The 20,033-nt window shown below is 44.7% G+C and overlaps 2 protein-coding genes across 2 annotated transcripts; both read left to right on the forward strand.

Annotated features, from left to right (window-relative positions):
• Positions 1-7,974: 7,974 nt before the first annotated feature.
• On the forward strand, positions 7,975-8,366 carry LOC142720074 (histone H2B 1.1). Its single transcript, XM_075848803.1, has one exon. The coding sequence runs from the start codon at positions 7,986-7,988 to the stop codon at positions 8,364-8,366; it is 381 nt and encodes a 126-aa protein (XP_075704918.1). The 5' UTR covers positions 7,975-7,985.
• Positions 8,367-10,539: 2,173 nt separating this feature from the next.
• On the forward strand, positions 10,540-10,932 carry LOC142720066 (histone H2A type 1-like). The gene has a single exon (XM_075848796.1). The coding sequence runs from the start codon at positions 10,540-10,542 to the stop codon at positions 10,930-10,932; it is 393 nt and encodes a 130-aa protein (XP_075704911.1).
• The last annotated feature ends 9,101 nt before the right edge of the window (positions 10,933-20,033 follow it).

Below are 20,033 nucleotides of genomic sequence, written 5' to 3' on the forward strand. Positions count from 1 at the left end.
ATTACAGGATTTATGTCCCTGTTCCTTTGTATTACCGGCATTATTTCCCTGTTCCTTCATATTACCGGCATTATGTCCCTGTTCTTTCATATTACCGGTATTATGTCCTTGTTCCCTCACATTACACAGCATTATGTCCCTTTCCCCTCATCTTACCGGCATTATGTCCCTGTTCCCTCCTCTTACCGGCATTATGTCCCTGTTCCTTCAAAGTATCCGCATTATGTCCCTGTTCCTTCATATTACCGGCATTAGGTCCCTGTTCCCTCATCTTACCGGCATCTTGTCCCTGTTCCCTCATCTTACCGGCATTATTTCCCTGTTACTTCATATTACAGGCATTATGTCCACTGTAGGAGGGTACAGGGACATAATGCCGGTAATATGTCCCTCTTCCCTCATCTTACAGGCATTATGTCCCTGTTCCTTCATATTACCGGCTTTATGTCCCTGTTCCTTCATATTAACGGCATTATGTCCCTGTTCCCTCATCTTACCGGCATTTTGTCCCTGTTCCCTCATCTTACCGGTATTATGTCCCTGTTCCTTCATCTTACCGGCATTACGTCCCTTTTCCTCCATATTACCGGAATTACGTCCCTATTCCTTCATATTACCGGCATTACGTCCCTGTTCCTTCATATTACTGGCATTACGTCCCTGTTCCTTCATATTACCGGCATTAGGTCCCTGTTTCTTAATATTATCGGCATTACGTCCCTGTTCCTTCATATTACCGGCATTATGTCCCTGTTCCTTCATATTACAGGCATTATTTCCCTGTTACTTCATATTACAGGCATTATGTCCACTGTAGGAGGGTACAGGGACATAATGCCGGTAATATGTCCCTGTTCCCTCATCTTACAGGCATTATGTCCCTGTTCCTTCATATTACCGGCTTTATGTCCCTGTTCCCTCATATTACAGACATTATGTCCCTGTTCCCTCATATTACCGGCATTACGTCCCTGCTCCTTCAAATTATCGGCATTACGTCCCTGTTTCTTCATATTACCAGCATTACGTCCCAGTTCCTTCATATTACCAGAATTGTGTCCCTATTCCTTCATATTATCGGCATTATGTCCCTGTTCCTTCATATTACCAGCATTATGTCCCTGTTCCTTCCTATTACCGGCATTCTGTCCTTGTTTTTTCATATTACAGGAATTATGTCCCTGTTCCTTCATATTACCGGCATTACGTCCCTGTTCCCTCATCTTACCGGCATGATGTCCCTGTTCCCTCATCTTACTGGCATTATGTCCCTGTTCCCTCATCTTACCGGCAGTATGTCCCTGTTCCCTCATTTGAACCGGCATTATGTGCCTGTTCCTTCATCTTACCGGCATTACATCCCTATTCCTTCATATTACCGGCATTACGTCCCTGTTCCTTCATATCAACAGCATTATGTCCCTGTTCCTTCATATTACCGGCATTACGTCCCTGTTCCTTCATCTGAACCGGCATTACGTCCCTGTTTCTTCATATTACTGGCATTACGTCCCGGCTCCTTCATTTTATCGGCATTACGTCCCTGTTCCTTCATATGACAGGCATTACGTCCCTGTTTCTTCATATTACAGGCATTATGTCCCTGTTCCCTCATTTTACCGGCATTATTTCCCTGTTCCTTCATATTACTGGCAATATGGACCTGTTCCCTCATATTACCGGCATTATATCCCTGTTCCTTTATATTACATGTGTTATTTCCCTATTCCTTCATATTACAGGCTTTATGTCCCTGTTCCTTCTTATTACCGGCATTATGTCCTTGTTCCCTCATCTTACCGGCATTTTGCCCCTGTTCCTTCATTTTACCGGCATTATATCCCTGTTCCTTCTAATTACCGGCATTATGTCCCTGTTCCTTTATATTACCGGCATTATGTCCCTGTTCCTTCTAATTACCGGCATTATGTCCTTGTTCCCTCATCTTACCGCCATTTTGTCCCTATTCACTCACCTTACCGGCATTATGTCCCTGTTCCTTCCTTTTACCGGCATTATGTCCCTGTTCCTTCATATTAGCGGCATTATGTCCCTATTCCTTCATATTACCGGCATTATGTCGCTGTTCCTTCATATTACAGGCATTATTTCCCTGTTCCTTCATATTACCGGCATTATGTCCCTATTCCTTCATATTACCGGCATTATGTCCCGGTTCCTTATTATTACCGGCATTATGTCCCTGTTCCCTCCTATTACCGCATTATGTCCCTATTCTATTACAGCGTGTAGAAGAAACCAGAGACTGCTCCTCCAATAACCAGGCAATTACAATAACGACTAAACACACTAGAGTTTGCGGCTACAATAACCTTGCACCAAAAAAAAGAAACAACAAAGTTTGCTCCACCTGTATTACAATAAACCAGAACAGACTAGCAACTATAGTCTGCTCCACCTGTAATAAAATAACCCGGAAACAGACTAGCAACTATAGTCTGCTTCACCTGTAATACAATAACCCGGCACAGACAAGCAACTATAGTCTGCTCCACCTGTATTGCAATAACCCGGAACAGTCTAGCAACTATAGTCTGCTCCACCTGTAATACAATAACCCGGAAACAGACTAGCAACTATAGTCTGCTCCACCTGTACTACAATAACTCGGATCAGACGAGCAACTATAGTTTGCTTCACCTGTAATACAATAACCCCGCACAGAATAGACACCAGAGTCTACTTCACCTGTATTCATAAAACCCAGCACATACGTATTGATGTAATACAGATGGAACATATTCTAGTGTACTGTAAGAGACAAGACATTAGTGTACGCTCCACCTGTGTTACAAGAACCCAAGTCCCAGCACATACAGTACGCTAGAATCTGCTCCACCTGCATTACAGGAAACCAAGTCCCAGCACATACAGTACGCTAGAATCTGCTCCACCTGTATTACAAGAAACCAAGTCCCAGCACATACAGTACGCTAGAATCTGCTCCACCTGTATTACAAGAAACCAAGTCCCAGCACATACAGTACGCTAGAATCTGCTCCACCTGTATTACAAGAAACCAAGTCCCAGCACATACAGTACGCTAGAATCTGCTCCACCTGTATTACAAGAAACCAAGTCCCAGCACATACAGTACGCTAGAATCTGCTCCACCTGTATTACAAGAAACCAAGTCCCAGCACATACAGTACGCTAGAATCTGCTCCACCTGTATTACAAGAAACCAAGTCCCAGCACATACAGTACGTTAGAATCTGCTCCACCTGTATTACAAGAAACCAAGTCCCAGCACATACAGTACGCTAGAATCTGCTCCACCTGTATTACAAGTACCCAAGTCCTAGCACATACAGTACGCTAGAATCTGCTCCACCTGTATTACAAGAACCCAGCACAGGAAAGACACCAGAGACTGTGCCTGGTCATTCTATTACGAAAGGAGCAGACAAGACACCATAGTCTGCTGGGTAATTTGAATACATGTGGAGCACAGACAAGACACCAGAATGCTCCTCTTTTACTACAATGAGCCGGAATAGACTAGAACTAGAGCAGGGGTGTCAAGCACTCGGCCCGCGGGACACAGCGCCGCTAATACAGGCTCTGCTCCGGGACTCTGTCCATATCTGGACAACGATGTCAGGGAATTCCACAGTGTGGTCACGGTCTTCCCCAGCGCGGAGTCCCGGGCAGAGCGCTAGTATCCTTCATATTACAGGCTTCTTGTCCCTGTTCCTTGATATTACCGGCATTATGTCCCTGTCCTCTCATATTACCGGCATAATGTCCCCGTTCCTTCATATTACCGGCATTATGTCCCTGTCCTCTCATATTACCGGCATAATGTCCCTGTTCCCTCCAATTACTGGCATTATGTCCCTGTCCTCTCATATTACCGGCATAATGTCCCTGTTCCCTCATATTACTGGCATTATGTCCCTGTCCTCTCATATTACCAGCATAATGTCCCTGTTCCTTCATATTACAGGCATTATGTCCCTGTTCCTTTATATTACAGGCAATATTTCCCTTTTCCTTCATATTACCGGCATTAGGTCCCTGTTCCTTCATATTACAGGCTTCATGTCCCTGTTCCTTGATATTACTGGCATTATGTCCCTGTTCCCTCATATTACTGGCATTATGTCCCTGTCCTCTCATATTACCGGCATAATGTCCCTGTTCCATCATATTCCCGGCATTATGTCCCGTGCACGTTGTCACGTTTGGTGCTCGCTAATTTAAACTGTGGAGTTTAAGGAATCTCCCTCTTCCTCACCTTTAACCCCAGCAAGGAGGTATTGATTTTCCCGTTTGGATTCCTAGGTTGCAGTCCCGAGAGTAATGACAAATTGGCAGCGGAGCGTTGCATAGGGATGTTAGTGGCAAGATCAGAGGCGCAGTCCGGAACAGAGCTAAGGGTCATCACTAAGAGAGCAATAAGGATATGACAAGACGAGGACGTAGTCACAGTACAGACCAGGGGTCAAAACCCGGAGTAGTGAAAACCCGGAGTAGAGCTACATGTACCAGACAAGAAATCAAAAGGAGCGAGAGAGGGGCAGAATACAGCAACAAGCGGATGATTGAAGTCCAGAACAACCAGTGAAACACAAGGAAGTACCTTCATTTGCAGGTAAGGGATGGCAGGTTGGATCCCTCTTTAAATGGGCGGCTGGGCTTGTTTCAATGGCAACTTAATGTGGCTGGAAGCATGGAACTGTGGCCCCTAGCAGGAAGACATTGCTAGTGTGAGTTGGGTTGCTTGGCAACCTGCTGTAACTACAAATAGAAATCCAACACGAATCGGGAAACATGAGTAACAGTCCCGACCCTCTGATGTCCCCTCTAGGAAAGAGTTCTGGGAGACCTGAGAGGATGCTTTGAGTAAGTTGTGGAGCGTGAACTTTCTTCAGATTCCAAGTTTTCTGATGAAATAAAGTAAGTTGTGGGTCAGAGCTAGCCGCGCTGTGTGATGGTCGCCTGATTCCAGAGCTCTTCACCAAGATGCCGCAATCCTCCAGCTAAACGGGTAAAACCCGGCCACGAAGGGTGGAATCGGGGACAAACGGAGAACTACTGGGCCGCACAAAACCCAACCTAAAAATGGATACGTTCCTCAGAAGGGAAAACATTTTTTTCTCACCGGACGAATCCCATTCTCCATCAGCAGACGACTCCGAGTGTACAGGAGCTGTCATTTCCAGACACAGTCCTCTCACATGTCAATCTCTAGAGCATTCTTTCATAGTATGACATGAAGCAGATAGACCAGAGGGTGATGGTACTGGAGGACATAATGCCTGTAATAAGAAGGAACAGGGACATAATGATTGTAAGATGAAGGAACAGGGACATAATGCCGGTAATATGAAGGAATAGGGACGTAATGCCGGTAATAAGAAGGAACAGGGACATAATGCCGGTAATAAGAAGGAACAGGGACAAAATGCCTGTAATATAAAGGAACAGGGACATAATGGCTGTAAGATGAAGGAACAGGGACATAATGCCGGTAATATGAAGGAACAGGGACGTAATGCCGGTAAGATAAGGGAGCAGGGACATAATGCCGGTAATATGAAGGAACAGGTACATAATGCCTGTAATAAAAAGGAACAGGGACATATTGCCTGTAAGATGAAGGAACAGGGACATAATGGATGTAATATTAAGGAACAGGGACATAATGCCTGTAAGATGAAGGAACAGGGACATAATGCCTGTAAGATGAAGGAACAGGTACAAAATGCCGGTAATATGAAGGAATAGGGACGTAATGCCGGTAAGATGAGGGAGCAGGGACATAATGCCGGTAATATGAAGGAATAGGGACGTAATGCCGGTAAGATGAGGGAGCAGGGACATAGTGCCGGTAATATGAAGGAACAGGGACATAATGCCGGTAATATGAAGGAATAGGGACATAATTCCTGCACAGGAAGGTGCTCCGTGATAACATCCAGGGCATCACCAAGCCTGAAAATCGGCGTGCAGGGAGAGGAATATCTGCCTCAAAGTTCCAAACGGAATTTTGAGGCAGATATTCCTCCCCCAAAATACTCCGTGTGAACATAGCCTTAATCTGAAGGGAAAGAGTGCCTTAGTGCTATACTTGCTGCCGAGTGATCCTCCGGCAGGAATACACATCCTCGTAGCGGCGCTGCCGGACGCCGTTTGTGCCGATGCCTGCACGTACAGGAGTGGCAGAAACTCACCGCTGAATATCCGCTCAGTTGCTCATAGCGCTGTATAAGCGCACGAGCAGTGGATCAAACAGCGGACTTGCGGTGTTGCTTCTTCGGCGTCCAGCTTGCTGCTGGGCAAAGTGCTTTCCGCAATCCTTGGAGAGAGGGCCAGTGTTTTCTTAGCTGCTGTCACTGCTACTAATGTTACCAGATTCTTACAACAAACAATAAATCTGTTACTGGGACCAACTTTGACAGAAGTATCGGCTCGGCCCGTATCTCATTCTGCCGGACGGCTGGGATTAATAAGGCTGCTGGCAATAAATCTAGTAACCTCTAGTACTAATAATGAATCTGTCTGCTGTCCCTATATAGGACTCACTTTATTACAGTAACGCGTGCAGTTTCTTGCAGAGCAACATTTAGTGAGACGCATTCAATGAATGAAAAAGGAGAAACTGATGCAGCTGATACGGCATTTTACAAGAGTAAAACCCAATGTTGGAGGGCCAGTGTTTTCCAAGCTGCTCTCATTGCTACAAATGTTACGAACGAACAAACTAGCAATTTGTAGCACCAAGTTTCACATAAGTATGGACTTGCATTGTCTTGTATGTCACTTTGCCAGACTGCTGGTATAATCGCGCTGCTGGCAATACAATGACAGGAAACAGAATGCACCTATTTCTACTTCGTACTAACACTGTGCGTTGTCTATACTTAGGACTCCCCTCATCCCACTAACGCATGAAGTTGCTGCAGAGTAACATTTACTGAGACGCATTCAGAGAATGAAAAGGACAAATTGATGCAGCTCTATTCAGAAGTAACATCTAATATCAGAGCTCCAATAGTGCGGTACTTGAGGGAAACAAACATTACAGCCCGGTTTGTCCCCTTTATGCCCCCACTTTTGATATTTGATTTATGTACCTTTCCCTTTCATTCCCATTCATCTACGATAAGTCACAATGCTGAATGGGATTTGTTCATTAAATGGGGTGTTCTCTACATAGGGACCGTTCACCCCTTCCCTGTTAGGTAGAATATACCGCTCTAAGCTCGTTGTTTTATTGATCTATAATTTTTCTTAATTCAAGAGATCCTTTGATCCGTGCGCTTCTTGCCCTTCTCTTCCCCTCCCTTTTTCATTTGTTCACATTTAGTTGGTGGTGTACACCAGGGCAGAATTAGAAGCAATAAGAGTCCTTGATAGGAATGGTTTGTTACCCTAATAGCGTCTCCTGTACATATAAAGCATTGCCGCAGACCCCTCGTAGGACTTCTCCTTTGTAGATTAGGAACTGCTCTTATCCGTACATGACGCGGGGATGGAATCTTAGCCTAAACACCCGGGATGATGGTGGTTATACTCCAGGAGGACCGAATTGTGACAAAGCTCTTGAGACTGGAAGATATAATTTAAGACACTATGTAGTCGGGGGCGAGTTGTAGATCATGAACATGAATCACTGGAGTAGTTGTACTATTAATGTGTTCTGTACAGTATAGTTAGTGCACCAATGAGGACAGCGCCACCATCTACACGAGGCAGTAGTTAACTACTGCACCGCTCACCAGCTCCTGTGATCGGATAGATTTAAATCCACCAACAGAGAACAGACTTGTGGGAACCACCAATTAGCTGCCCTGGGAGTGGCTTATGACGAATCCATAGGTCACATGACTTGCTCTTCCAGTAGAACAGCGGTCAGACAGCGTTGCTCATTTGCATAGCCCGTGTATAAATACAGCAGCGGTGGGAGGGTAAAGTATTCCGTTATCTCAGTTGAGAGGAGATTGCAGTGTGTTATCATGCCTGAGCCCGCCAAGTCTGCCCCGGCGCCCAAGAAAGGCTCCAAGAAAGCCGTGACCAAGACACAGAAGAAGGACGGCAAGAAGCGGAGAAAGAGCAGGAAGGAAAGCTACGCCATTTACGTGTACAAGGTGCTCAAGCAGGTCCACCCTGACACCGGCATCTCGTCCAAGGCCATGGGCATCATGAACTCCTTCGTCAATGACATCTTCGAGCGCATCGCAGGGGAAGCCTCCCGCCTGGCTCACTACAACAAGCGCTCCACCATCACCTCCCGGGAGATCCAGACTGCCGTGCGCCTGCTGCTGCCTGGAGAGCTGGCCAAGCACGCCGTGTCCGAGGGCACCAAGGCCGTCACCAAGTACACCAGCGCCAAGTAATGTGCCCCGTCCCTGCAGTAAGAACACAAAGGCTCTTCTAAGAGCCACCCACCTTGTCTACAACAGAGCTGTGCCTGCTATTGTCTGGCCTCCCGCTAGTCCCCCTGTTCTATGTGCGGCCGCTCTCGTGTCGGTGCAGATGCTGCTTCATACATTATGTGGCTGCCGGACAGGGAGGGACATTGCCGCGTGTGAGGAAGCCGGGACACGGATCCTGCGGGCAGATGACCCGTCATAATATCACATTGTCCAGAAGAAACGGAGCATTGTACATTAGGAGACGGAAGGAAGCATGGGACATCTGTAAATAACAATGATGAGGGTAGTAGTCAGATTTATAACAGATGCCAGGGAAACTGCTTGACGCCGATAGAGAACAAGCAATCACACTGGCGAGGACTGGGTAAAGGGTGGTTATTGTAATACAGGTGGAGCAGACTCTGGTGTCTCCTCTGTGCCGGGTGTTGTAATACAAGTGGAGCAGACTCTGGTGTCTCCTCTGTGCCGGGTATTGTAATACAGACTTTGCTGTTACAATAATCTTGCACAAAACAAAGTTTGCTCCACCCGTATTACAATAACCAGTCAACCAGAGTTTGAGGCTACAAACAAGGACATAATGCCTGTAATATGAAGGAACAGGGAAATAATGCCTGTAATATGAAGGAACAGGGACATAATGCCTGTAATATGAAGGAACAGGGACATAATGCCTGTAATATGATGGAACAGGGACATAATGCCGGTAATATGAAGGAACAGGGACATAATGCCTGTAATATGAAGGAACAGGGAAATAATGCCTGTAATATGAAGGAACAGGGACATAAGGCCTGTAATATGAAGGAACAGGGAAATAATGCCTGTAATATGAAGGAACAGGGACATAATGCCTGTAATATGATGGAACAGGGACATAATGCCGGTAATATGAAGGAACAGGGACATAATGCCTGTAATATGAAGGAACAGGGACATAATGCGGTAATATGAAGGAACAGGGACATAATGCCTGTAATATGAAGGAACAGGGAAATAATGCCTGTAATATGAAGGAACAGGGACATAATGCCTGTAATATGATGGAACAGGGACATAATGCCGGTAATATGAAGGAACAGGGACATAATGCCTGTAATATGAAGGAACAGGGAAATAATGCCTGTAATATGAAGGAACAGGGACATAATGCCTGTAATATGAAGGAACAGGGACATAATGCCTGTAATATGATGGAACAGGGACATAATGCCGGTAATATGAAGGAACAGGGACATAATGCCTGTAATATGAAGGAACAGGGACATAATGCCGGTAATATGATGGAACAGGGACATAATGCCGGTAATATGAGAGGACAGGGACATAATGCCTGTAATATGATGGAACAGGGACATTATGCCGGTCACATGAGTGGACAGGGACATAATGCCGGTAAGATGAGGGAACAGGGACATAATGCCGGTAATATTAGGGAACAGGGACAATATGCCGGTCACATGAGAGGACAGGGACATAATGCCGGTAATTCGGGAACGATACGGATGTAATAAAGACGTGTTACAGGTTTGTTCGTCACCACCTTTATACTGGAGATTGGTAGCGGACGTTGGAATTGTGCGTTTCACGGTATCGTTGGATAGAGAAGAATCAGCCCGTGCAGCCCGCAGATAAGACCCTAATGCAGCAGCAGCTCTGCGCTATCACACCCGGGAATGTCCCCCCATATCCTGCAGCATGAAGGAGCGGCTGCACGGACTGAACGACTCTTCCAGACATGGGAGACCAGCGGGAATAAAGACATGCGCACGAATAAGCACAAGATGGAGGCGGCAGCTCTGTTGTAGACTTGGTGGGGGCTCTTAGAAGAGCCTTTGGGTTCTTACTGCAGGGACGGGGCACATTACTTGGCGCCTAATGAGAAGAATCCGCTGCTGCTTTATTCCTGCTCCATTTGAGTTCAGGCGGGAGATGTTCCTATTGGTAGAGACGGAGGAGGGGGCGTCGTGTTATCTGCGAGTCTATAGAAATATTCTACTTCCTCATTGGCTACAGCGTCTGGCGTTGAATATAAGTTTTAGATGCGGCCAATCAGAGAAGAAGCCCTCTGCTCCATCTGGGTATAAGAAGTGACGGTCTCAGCGCAGCCGTTAGATCTGATCAGATAATAGACATGTCTGGAAGAGGAAAGCAAGGAGGCAAAGTGCGGGCTAAAGCCAAGACCCGCTCATCCCGGGCCGGACTTCAGTTCCCTGTCGGTCGTGTGCACAGACTTCTCCGCAAGGGCAACTACGCTCAGAGGGTCGGCGCCGGCGCTCCGGTCTACCTGGCCGCTGTGCTGGAATATTTGACCGCTGAGATCCTGGAACTGGCCGGAAATGCCGCCCGGGACAACAAGAAGACCCGAATCATCCCCCGTCACCTGCAGCTGGCCGTGCGCAATGACGAGGAGCTCAACAAACTGCTGGGTGGTGTGACCATCGCTCAGGGAGGCGTCCTGCCCAACATCCAGGCCGTTCTGCTGCCCAAGAAGACCGAGAGCAGCAAAAGCGCCAAGAGCAAGTGAGCGCCGCTTATCCCACATTTAACCACAAAGGCTCTTTTAAGAGCTGCCCACGTGGTCCTTAGAACAGAGCTCTCACCGCTGATCTCCGATATGTAAACGTTCTGCGCCAGATAAGTGGCTCTGCTTGTACAGAGAACTAGCCAGCAGGAAGGGGCGACAATCTCCATTATGAATTCATATACAGCTGGGATAAACATTGAAGAGGAAGCCGTAGGGAGGTTGGGGGGTGCAGAACTGCTGCGTTACTCATGACCTATATATTCACTTTTGCCTCGTGTAGATGGTGGCGCTGTCCTCATTGGTCCAGGTGAAGAAGACTCTGGTGTCTTGAGTGTATGTCGTGTAATTGTGATACAGGTGAAGCAGACTGAAGTGTGTTCTCTGTCAAGTTATTGTAGTACAGGCGGAGCAGACTGGTGTCTTATCTGTGCTGGTTTATTGTAGAAGAGTAGCAGCAGACTCTAGTGTCTCGTCTAGTAATTGTAATACAAGTGGAACAGCCTCCAGTTCAGGGGTCTCAAACTCGGCCGGGTAAGTGGGCCACATATATGAATAAATAGAAGTTGACGGGCTGCATTTCAGCAATTAAGTGTCGCTAAGCGTTTGGCAGACACACAAATGTCATGATTGGGCAGCCCCTTTTAAGATGGTGCCACAGAGCCCTTTGTAGATACTGCCACAGAGCCCTTTGTAGATACTGCCACAGAGCCCTCTAAAGATGCTGTCACAGTGCTGTCTGTAGATAATGCCACACACCCCTAGATAATGCCACAGTGCCCTCTATAGATGCTGCCACAGTGCCCTCTATAGATGCTGCCACAGTGCCCTCTGTAGATGCTGCCACAGTGCCCTCTGTAGATGCTGCCACAGAGCCCTTTGTAGATACTGCCACAGAGCCCTCTAAAGATGCTGTCACAGTGCCGTCTGTAGATAATGCCACACACCCCTAGATAATGCCACAGTGCCCTCTATAGATGCTGCCACAGTGCCCTCTATAGATGCTGCCACAGTGCCCTCTGTAGATGCTGCCACAGTGCCCTCTGTAGATGCTGCCACAGTGCCCTCTGTAGATGCTGCCACAGTGCCCTCTGTAGATGCTGCCACGGTGCCTTCTGTAGATAATGCCACACACCCCTAGATAATGCCACATTGCCCTCGGTAGATGCTGCCACAGTGCCCTCGGTAGATGCTGCCACGGTGCCCTCGGTAGATGCTGCCACGGTGCCCTCGGTAGATGCTGCCACAGTGCCTGATATGGACAGTGATGTCAGGGGCTTGCCCAGAGCAGGAGTCGCAGAGCAGAGTCGATTCTAGCAATCTGTCTGGGACTCCAGCTGTGCCCCTGACATCACTGTCCTTATGTGGACAGCGATGTTAGGGGATTCCACAGAGTCCCAGAGCAGAGCCTATACTAGCGCTCTGCCAGGGACTCCGCTCTGGGATAGACCATGACAACACTGTCCATATATGGACAGCGATGTCAGGGATTTCCACAGAATCCCGGAGCAGAGCTTATACTAGCGCTCTGCCCGGGACTCCGCTCTGGGGAAGACCCTGACAACACTGTCCATATATGGACAGCGATGTCAGGGAATTCCACAGAATCCCGGAGCAGAGCCTGTATTAGCGGCTCTGTGTCCCGCAGGCCGAGTGCTTGACACCCCTGCTCTAGTTCTAGTCTTTCCGGCTCATTGTAGTAAAATAGGAGCATTCTGGTGTCTTGTCTGTGCTGGGTAATTTGAATACAGGTGAAGCAGACTATAGTGTCTTGTATGTGCCTGGTCATTCTATTACGAAAGGAGCAGTCTCTGGTTTCTTTCCTGTGCTGGGTTATTGTAATACAGGTGGAGCAGATTCTAGCGTACTGTATGTGCTGGGACTTGGGTTCTTGTAACACAGGTGGAGCGTACTCTAATGTCCTGTCTGTTACAGTACACTAGAATCTGTTCCATCTGTATTAAATCAATACGTATGTGCTGGGTTTTATGAATACAGGTGAAGTAGACTCTGGTGTCTATTCTGTGCGGGGTTATTGTATTACATGTGAAGCAAACTATAGTTGCTCGTCTGTTCCGGGTTATTGTAATACAGGTGGAGCAGACTATAGCTTCTTGTCTGTGCCGGGTTATTGTATTACAGGTGAAGTAGACTATAGTTGCTAGTCTGTTCCGGGTTATTGTATTACAGGTGGAGCAGACTATAGCTTCTTGTCTGTTTCGGGTTATTGTATTACAGGTGAAGTAGACTATAGTTGCTAGTCTGTTCCGTGTTATGGTAATACAGGTGGAGCAGACTATAGCTGCTTGTCTGTGCCGGGTTATTGTATTACAGGTGGAGCAGACTATAGCTTCTTGTCTGTGCCGGGTTATTGTATTACAGGTGAAGTAGACTATAGTTGCTAGTCTGTTCCGGGTTATTGTATTACAGGTGGAGCAGACTATAGCTTCTTGTCTGTTTCGGGTTATTGTATTACAGGTGAAGTAGACTATAGTTGCTAGTCTGTTCCGTGTTATGGTAATACAGGTGGAGCAGACTATAGCTGCTTGTCTGTGCCGGGTTATTGTATTACAGGTGGAGCAGACTATAGATTCTTGTCTGTTCCGGATTATTGTAATACAGGTGGGGCAAACGTTGTTGTTTCTTTTTTTGTCAAAATAGAGATTTTGCAGATACCCTCACTTATTTATATATACAAAGTGAGTTTTGGGGAACCACAAAGGTGTATACCACCAATTAATGTTATTTATTATTTTGGAAATAGGGAAAAGAATTGTAGTTCCTATTAGAAATTGAAAATAATAAATTTTATTAATATATTGGAGTTAAAATAATTCTAAAATAATTCTATATATTTCTCAATGTAGGTCAAATATTTAGCAGTGCAGAGGACCCCTTGTCCTGCACTTAAAGAACAACATTTGTCTTATGTATGCTACTATCATACAACAATAAGGTTGGACTTTATTGCTTGCTGGGGTAAGTATAAATCTGATCACACTGGTGTATTGTATGCACTGTGTGAATCAGTATTTGCTGTCAATCATGAAACATTGTATCAGTTTTGTGTGCACTGACAATTACAATATTTGCTGTTAGTAAATAGACATTGTATCAAATTCTTTTCCTGTGCTGTGCACTAAATGTATTACTAAAGGCTTGCCATTTTATAGATATTATCCATTAGTAACTAGGCATTGTATCTATTCCTTCTGTGCTGTACACTGAATATGTTACTATAAGCTTACTAGTCTAGAGACATTATCAATTGATAAACAGACACTATATCTAATTCTTTTGTGCTGTGCACCGATTGTGTCACTATAAGCCTGCTATTTCATTGATATTGTCAGTTATTTAGAGTTCTCTTATGTTTACTGCATATATCAGCACTTGCTGTTAATCCATATTAATAGGATGAGTTGCAATAATTATAATGCCGGTATTTATTTTTTGTTTATGTCTATTATACAATTTTTCATTTCCTTCAGCAGTCCACATTGTATTGTTACACCACGCTGGCTACCTCTGACAGAAGTAGTAACGGTGCGGTAACTTGTGTGAATGAGCACTATAGAGAATGCTATGATTGTGATGTGCTCTTAATGAATTCCCTCCTTGAGTTGTAAGAGGCTGTTCACAGTGGCACTATGCGGTATTTAGGCTGGATAGCTTGTGTGTTGTATAAAGCATGCACCACCGATCCTCATTGTTGGGATCAGCAGCAATATGTTTCGCTTATTTGCAGATAAAATGTCACTATATGATCTGCTTTATTTATGGGCTACTTGCTGTCTGTTTTCTATGAAAGGCAGCGAACAGCAGCAGATTACAATATTCTGACCAGGCCGCTTGTATATATCAACGTGCTATGTTCTGACCAGGCCGCTTGTGTATATCATCGTGCTTTGTGAGCGCTGTATATTCAATTAGGATTACGCTTAGTAGTATGCTTTCTTAGGCTGGGTTCACACGTGGCGGAATTTCACTTGAATTCCGCTGCGGACGCTCCGCAGCGTTAATCCGCAGCGGAGCCGTTTCTCCATTGACTTCCACTTCTATTTAGAAGTGTTCGTTTAGACGATGCGTAAAATTCCGCTGCGGAGCATAGGCTGCGGAGCAGAATTTGGTGTCCTCAGAATGCTCTGTCTGTTGCGGAGCAGTGGCGGACTGGTTGCGGACTCATGGCGGAATTTCTCCATTGACTTCAATGGAGATTCTAAATTCCGCAATGAAGTCCGCAGCTGTCATGCACATGTCATGTGTGCTGCGGATGCGTCTTGCTTTTTGGACATGACATTTCTTCATTCTGGCTGGACCTATGTATTTCTAGGTCTACAGCCAGACTGAGGAAGTCAATGGGGCTCCCGTAATTACGGGAGCGTTGCTAGGAGACGTCAGTAAATAGTCACTGTCCAGGGTGCTGAAAGAGTTAAGCGATCGGCAGTAACTGTTTCTGCACCCTGGACAGTGACTACCAATCCCAATATACAGCAACCTGTAAAAAAAATAGAAGTTCATACTTACCGAGAACTCCCTGCTTCTGTCTCCAGTCCGGCTTCTCAGGATGACGTTTCAGTGTAAGTGACGGCTGCAGCCAATCACAGGCTGCAGCGGTCACATGGACTGACGCGTCATCCAGGGAGGTCGGGCTGGATGCCGAAAGAGGGACGCGTCCCCAAGACAACGGCCGGTAAGTATGAAAGTCGTTTACTTTCACTAGGGAAAGTGCTGTCCCTTCTCTCTATCCTGCACTGATAATAGAGAGAAGGGAAGCACTTTTCCCGCAGTCCGCAGCAGCTAGTCCGCATCAATTTACTGCACATTTTGGGCAGATCCGCAGCCGTAATCCGCAACCCGGATTAGGTGCGGCATTGATGCGGACAGTTGCGGAGGAAATCCGCCACGTGGGGGCATGCCCTTAGTAGGCTGCTTGCTTTTTATTATCTTATATCTCCGTTTTTACGGAAAAAGCCGTGAATAGCAGCACTATTGGTGGTCTGATTAGCCCGCTCTGCAAGTCAGCTGGCTTTGTACGCGCTGTCAGGGATTTCACCCTGCAGCGTCTATCAAGATACACGTCCCGCTCTCCTACAGGGAGCAGCGCTTCTACATGTGAGTCTTTGCTGACTATTAATTATTTATTTATTGTTGGTAGTAGCATTAGATTAGGCTAGGACCTTATGCATTGAGTTCATTAATATGACTGGACACCCGACGCGCGTTTCGCCGGCATTCCGGCTTCCTCTTGGGGTGTGACCCGCCGATTCTGACGCCCTTAAATATCATGTGTGCTGAGTGACAGTCAAGGGGGCCAATAGGATTGTTTTGATTATAAGAGTGTGTAAATGACAGGTAGATCAATTCCTAATATCTGTCCTGAGGCTCAAGGTTATCTCTAAACCAGAGAAAAATCATTATTGAGTGGTGTTATTATTCTAGTATTAACTATTGCTCTTAGTTTCTTATATCTATTTAGATTGTGAATTTCCAAAATATATATGGATATCAATTATACCTCGAATTGATTCATATCAAACTATTTTCCATATATATATGTACATCGATCAATCAGATATGACGAGAAAGATTTCTCTAATATCATATATGGAATTTATAGAAGATTACTGTACTTAATTTGTTGATATTTATTTTATTATCTGAAGTACATGATTTTTATGTATATATTATATGGATATTTATCTCCCATTCATCTTCCATATACTGAAATGACATCCATAAATAGTACTTAGCCAATTTTTATTTTTTACAGGAAAAGAAAGGAAATAGGTAGGGGTATGAATTATTTAGCGTAATGAATTACTAAAGTATCTTCTTCTGTACTTGCGATGAATTATCAGTAGAGGTTAATTAATTATTTATGTATCAAAAAAATATCAAAAATATTTATTTGTTTTTTAAGGTTTTTTTTGAAAAATTCTTATTCACAAAAAGCAACCAAAATTAAAACTCTCATTTAGGCCATTTGGGTTAACAGAATTCATTTGAAAAATCCACTGGCTTTCTCTTTTTTTTGGTGCAAGGTTATTGTAGCCGCAAACTCTAGTGTGTTTAGTCGTTATTGTAATTGCCTGGTCTCTGGTTTATTCTACACGCTGTAATAGAATAGGGACATAATGCGGTAATAGGAGGGAACAGGGACATAATGCCGGTAATATGAAGGTACAAGGACATAATGCCGTAATATGAAGGAACAGGGACATAATGCCGGTAATATGAAGGAGCAGGGAAATAATGCCAGGAAGATAAGTGAATAGGGACAAAATGCAGGTAAGATAAAGGAACAAGGACATAATGCCGGTAATATGATGGAACAGGGACGTAATGCCAGGAAGATGAGTGAATAGGGACAAAATGCTGGTAAGATGAAGGAACAGGGACATAATGCTGGTAACATGAAGGAACATAATGCCAAGAAGATGAGTGAATAGGGACATAATGCCGGTAATATGAAGGAACAAGGACATAATGCCTGTAATATAAAGGAACATGGACATAATGGCGGTAATATTAAGGAACAGGGACATAATGCTGGTAATATGAAGGAACAGGGACATAATGCCGATAAGATGAAAGGACAGGCACATAATGCCGGTAAGATGAAGGGACAGGCACATAATGCCGGTAATATGAAAGAACAAGGACATAATGTCGGTAAGATGAAGGAACAGGGACATAATGCCGGTAATATGATGGAACAGGGACATAATGCCTGTAATATGAAGGAACAGGGACATAATGCCGGTAATATGATGGAACAGGGACATAATGCCAGTAATATGAAGGAACAGGGACATAATGCCGGTAATATGATGGAACAGGGACATAATGCCAGTAATATGAAGGAACAGGGACATAATGCCTGTAATATGAAGGAACAGGGACATAATGCCGGTAATATGAAGGAACAGGGAAATAATGCCTGTAATATGAAGGAACAGGGACATAATGCCTGTAATATGACGGAACAGGGACATAATGCAGGTAATATGAAGGAACAGGGACATAATGCCGGTAATATGAAGGAAAAGGGACATCATGCCTGTAATATGAAGGAACAGGGACATAATTCCGGTAATATGAAGGAAAAGGGACATAATGCCGGTAATATGAAGGAAAAGGGACATAAGGCCTGTAATATGAAGGAACAGGGACATAATGCCGGTAATATGATGGAACAGGGACATAATGCCTGTAATATGAAGGAACAGGGATATAATGCCTGTAATATGAAGGAACAGGGACATAATGCCGGTAATATGAAGGAACAGGGACATAATGCCGGTAATATGAATGAACAGGGAAATAATGCCGGTAATATGAAGGAACAGGGACATAATGCCTGTAATATGAAGGAACAGGGACATAATGCCGGTAATATGAAGGAACAGGGAAATAATGCCTGTAATATGAAGGAACAGGGACATAATGCCTGTAATATGACGGAACAGGGACATAATGCAGGTAATATGAAGGAACAGGGACATAATGCTGGTAATATGAAGGAACAGAGACATAATTCCTGTAATATGAAGGAACAGGGACATAATGCCGGTAATATGAAGGAACAGGGACATAATGGCGGTAATATGAATGAACAGGGAAATAATGCCGGTAATATGAAGGAACGGGGATATAGTGCCTGTAATATGAAGGAAAAGGGACATAATGCCTGTAATATGAAGGAACAGGGACATAATGCCGGTAATATGATGGAACAGGGACATAATGCCTGTAATATGAAGGAACAGGGACATAATGCCTGTAATATGATGGAACAGGGACATAATGCCAGTAATATGAAGGAACAGGGACATAATGCCTGTAATATGAAGGAACAGGGACATAATGCCGGTAATATGAAGGAACAGGGAAATAATGCCTGTAATATGAAGGAACAGGGACATAATGCCTGTAATATGACGGAACAGTGACATAATGCCGGTAATATGAAGGAACAGGGACATAATGCCTGTAATATGAAGGAACAGGGACATAATGCCGGTAATATGATGGAACAGGGACATAATGCCAGTAATATGAAGGAATAGGGACATAATGCCTGTAATATGAAGGAACAGGGACATAATGCCGGTAATATGAAGGAACAGGGAAATAATGCCTGTAATATGAAGGAACAGGGACATAATGCCTGTAATATGACGGAACAGGGACATAATGCAGGTAATATGAAGGAACAGGGACATAATGCTGGTAATATGAAGGAACAGAGACATAATTCCTGTAATATGAAGGAACAGGGACATAATGCCGGTAATATGAATGAACAGGGAAATAATGCCGGTAATATGAATGAACAGGGAAATAATGCCGGTAATATGAAGGAACAGGGACATAATGCCGGTAATATGAAGGAACGGGGATATAGTGCCTGTAATATGAAGGAAAAGGGACATAAGGCCTGCAATATGAAGTAACAGGGATATAATGCCGGTAATATGAAGGAGCAGGGACATAATGCCGGTAATATGAAGGAGCAGGGACATAATGCCGGTAATATGAAGGAGCAGGGACATAATGCCGGTAATATGAAGGAACAGGGACATAATGCCGGTAATATGAAGGAACGGGAATATAGTGCCTGTAATATGAAGGAACAGGGACATAATGGCAGTAATATGAAGGAACAGGGAAAAAATGCCTGTAATATGAAGGAACAGGGACATAATGCCGGTAATATGAAGAAACAGGGACATCATTCCTGTAATATGAAGGAACAGGGACATAATGCCGGTAATATGAAGGAACAGGGACATAATGCGTTAATATGAATGAACAGGGAAATAATGCCGGTAATATGAAGGAACAGGGAAATAATGTCTGTAATATGTAGGAACAGGGACATCATGTCTGTAATATGAAGGAACAGGGACATAATGCCGGTAATATGAAGGAACAGGGACATAATACCTGTAATATGAAGGAACAGGGACATAATGCCGGTAATATGATGGAACAGGGACATAATGCCTGTAATATGAAGGAACAGGGACATAATGCCGGTAATATGATGGAACAGGGACATAATGCCAGTAATATGAAGGAACAGGGACATAATGCCT

This window comes from Rhinoderma darwinii, unplaced genomic scaffold (assembly GCF_050947455.1).
Source record: "Rhinoderma darwinii isolate aRhiDar2 unplaced genomic scaffold, aRhiDar2.hap1 Scaffold_489, whole genome shotgun sequence".
Lineage (NCBI taxonomy): Eukaryota > Metazoa > Chordata > Amphibia > Anura > Rhinodermatidae > Rhinoderma > Rhinoderma darwinii.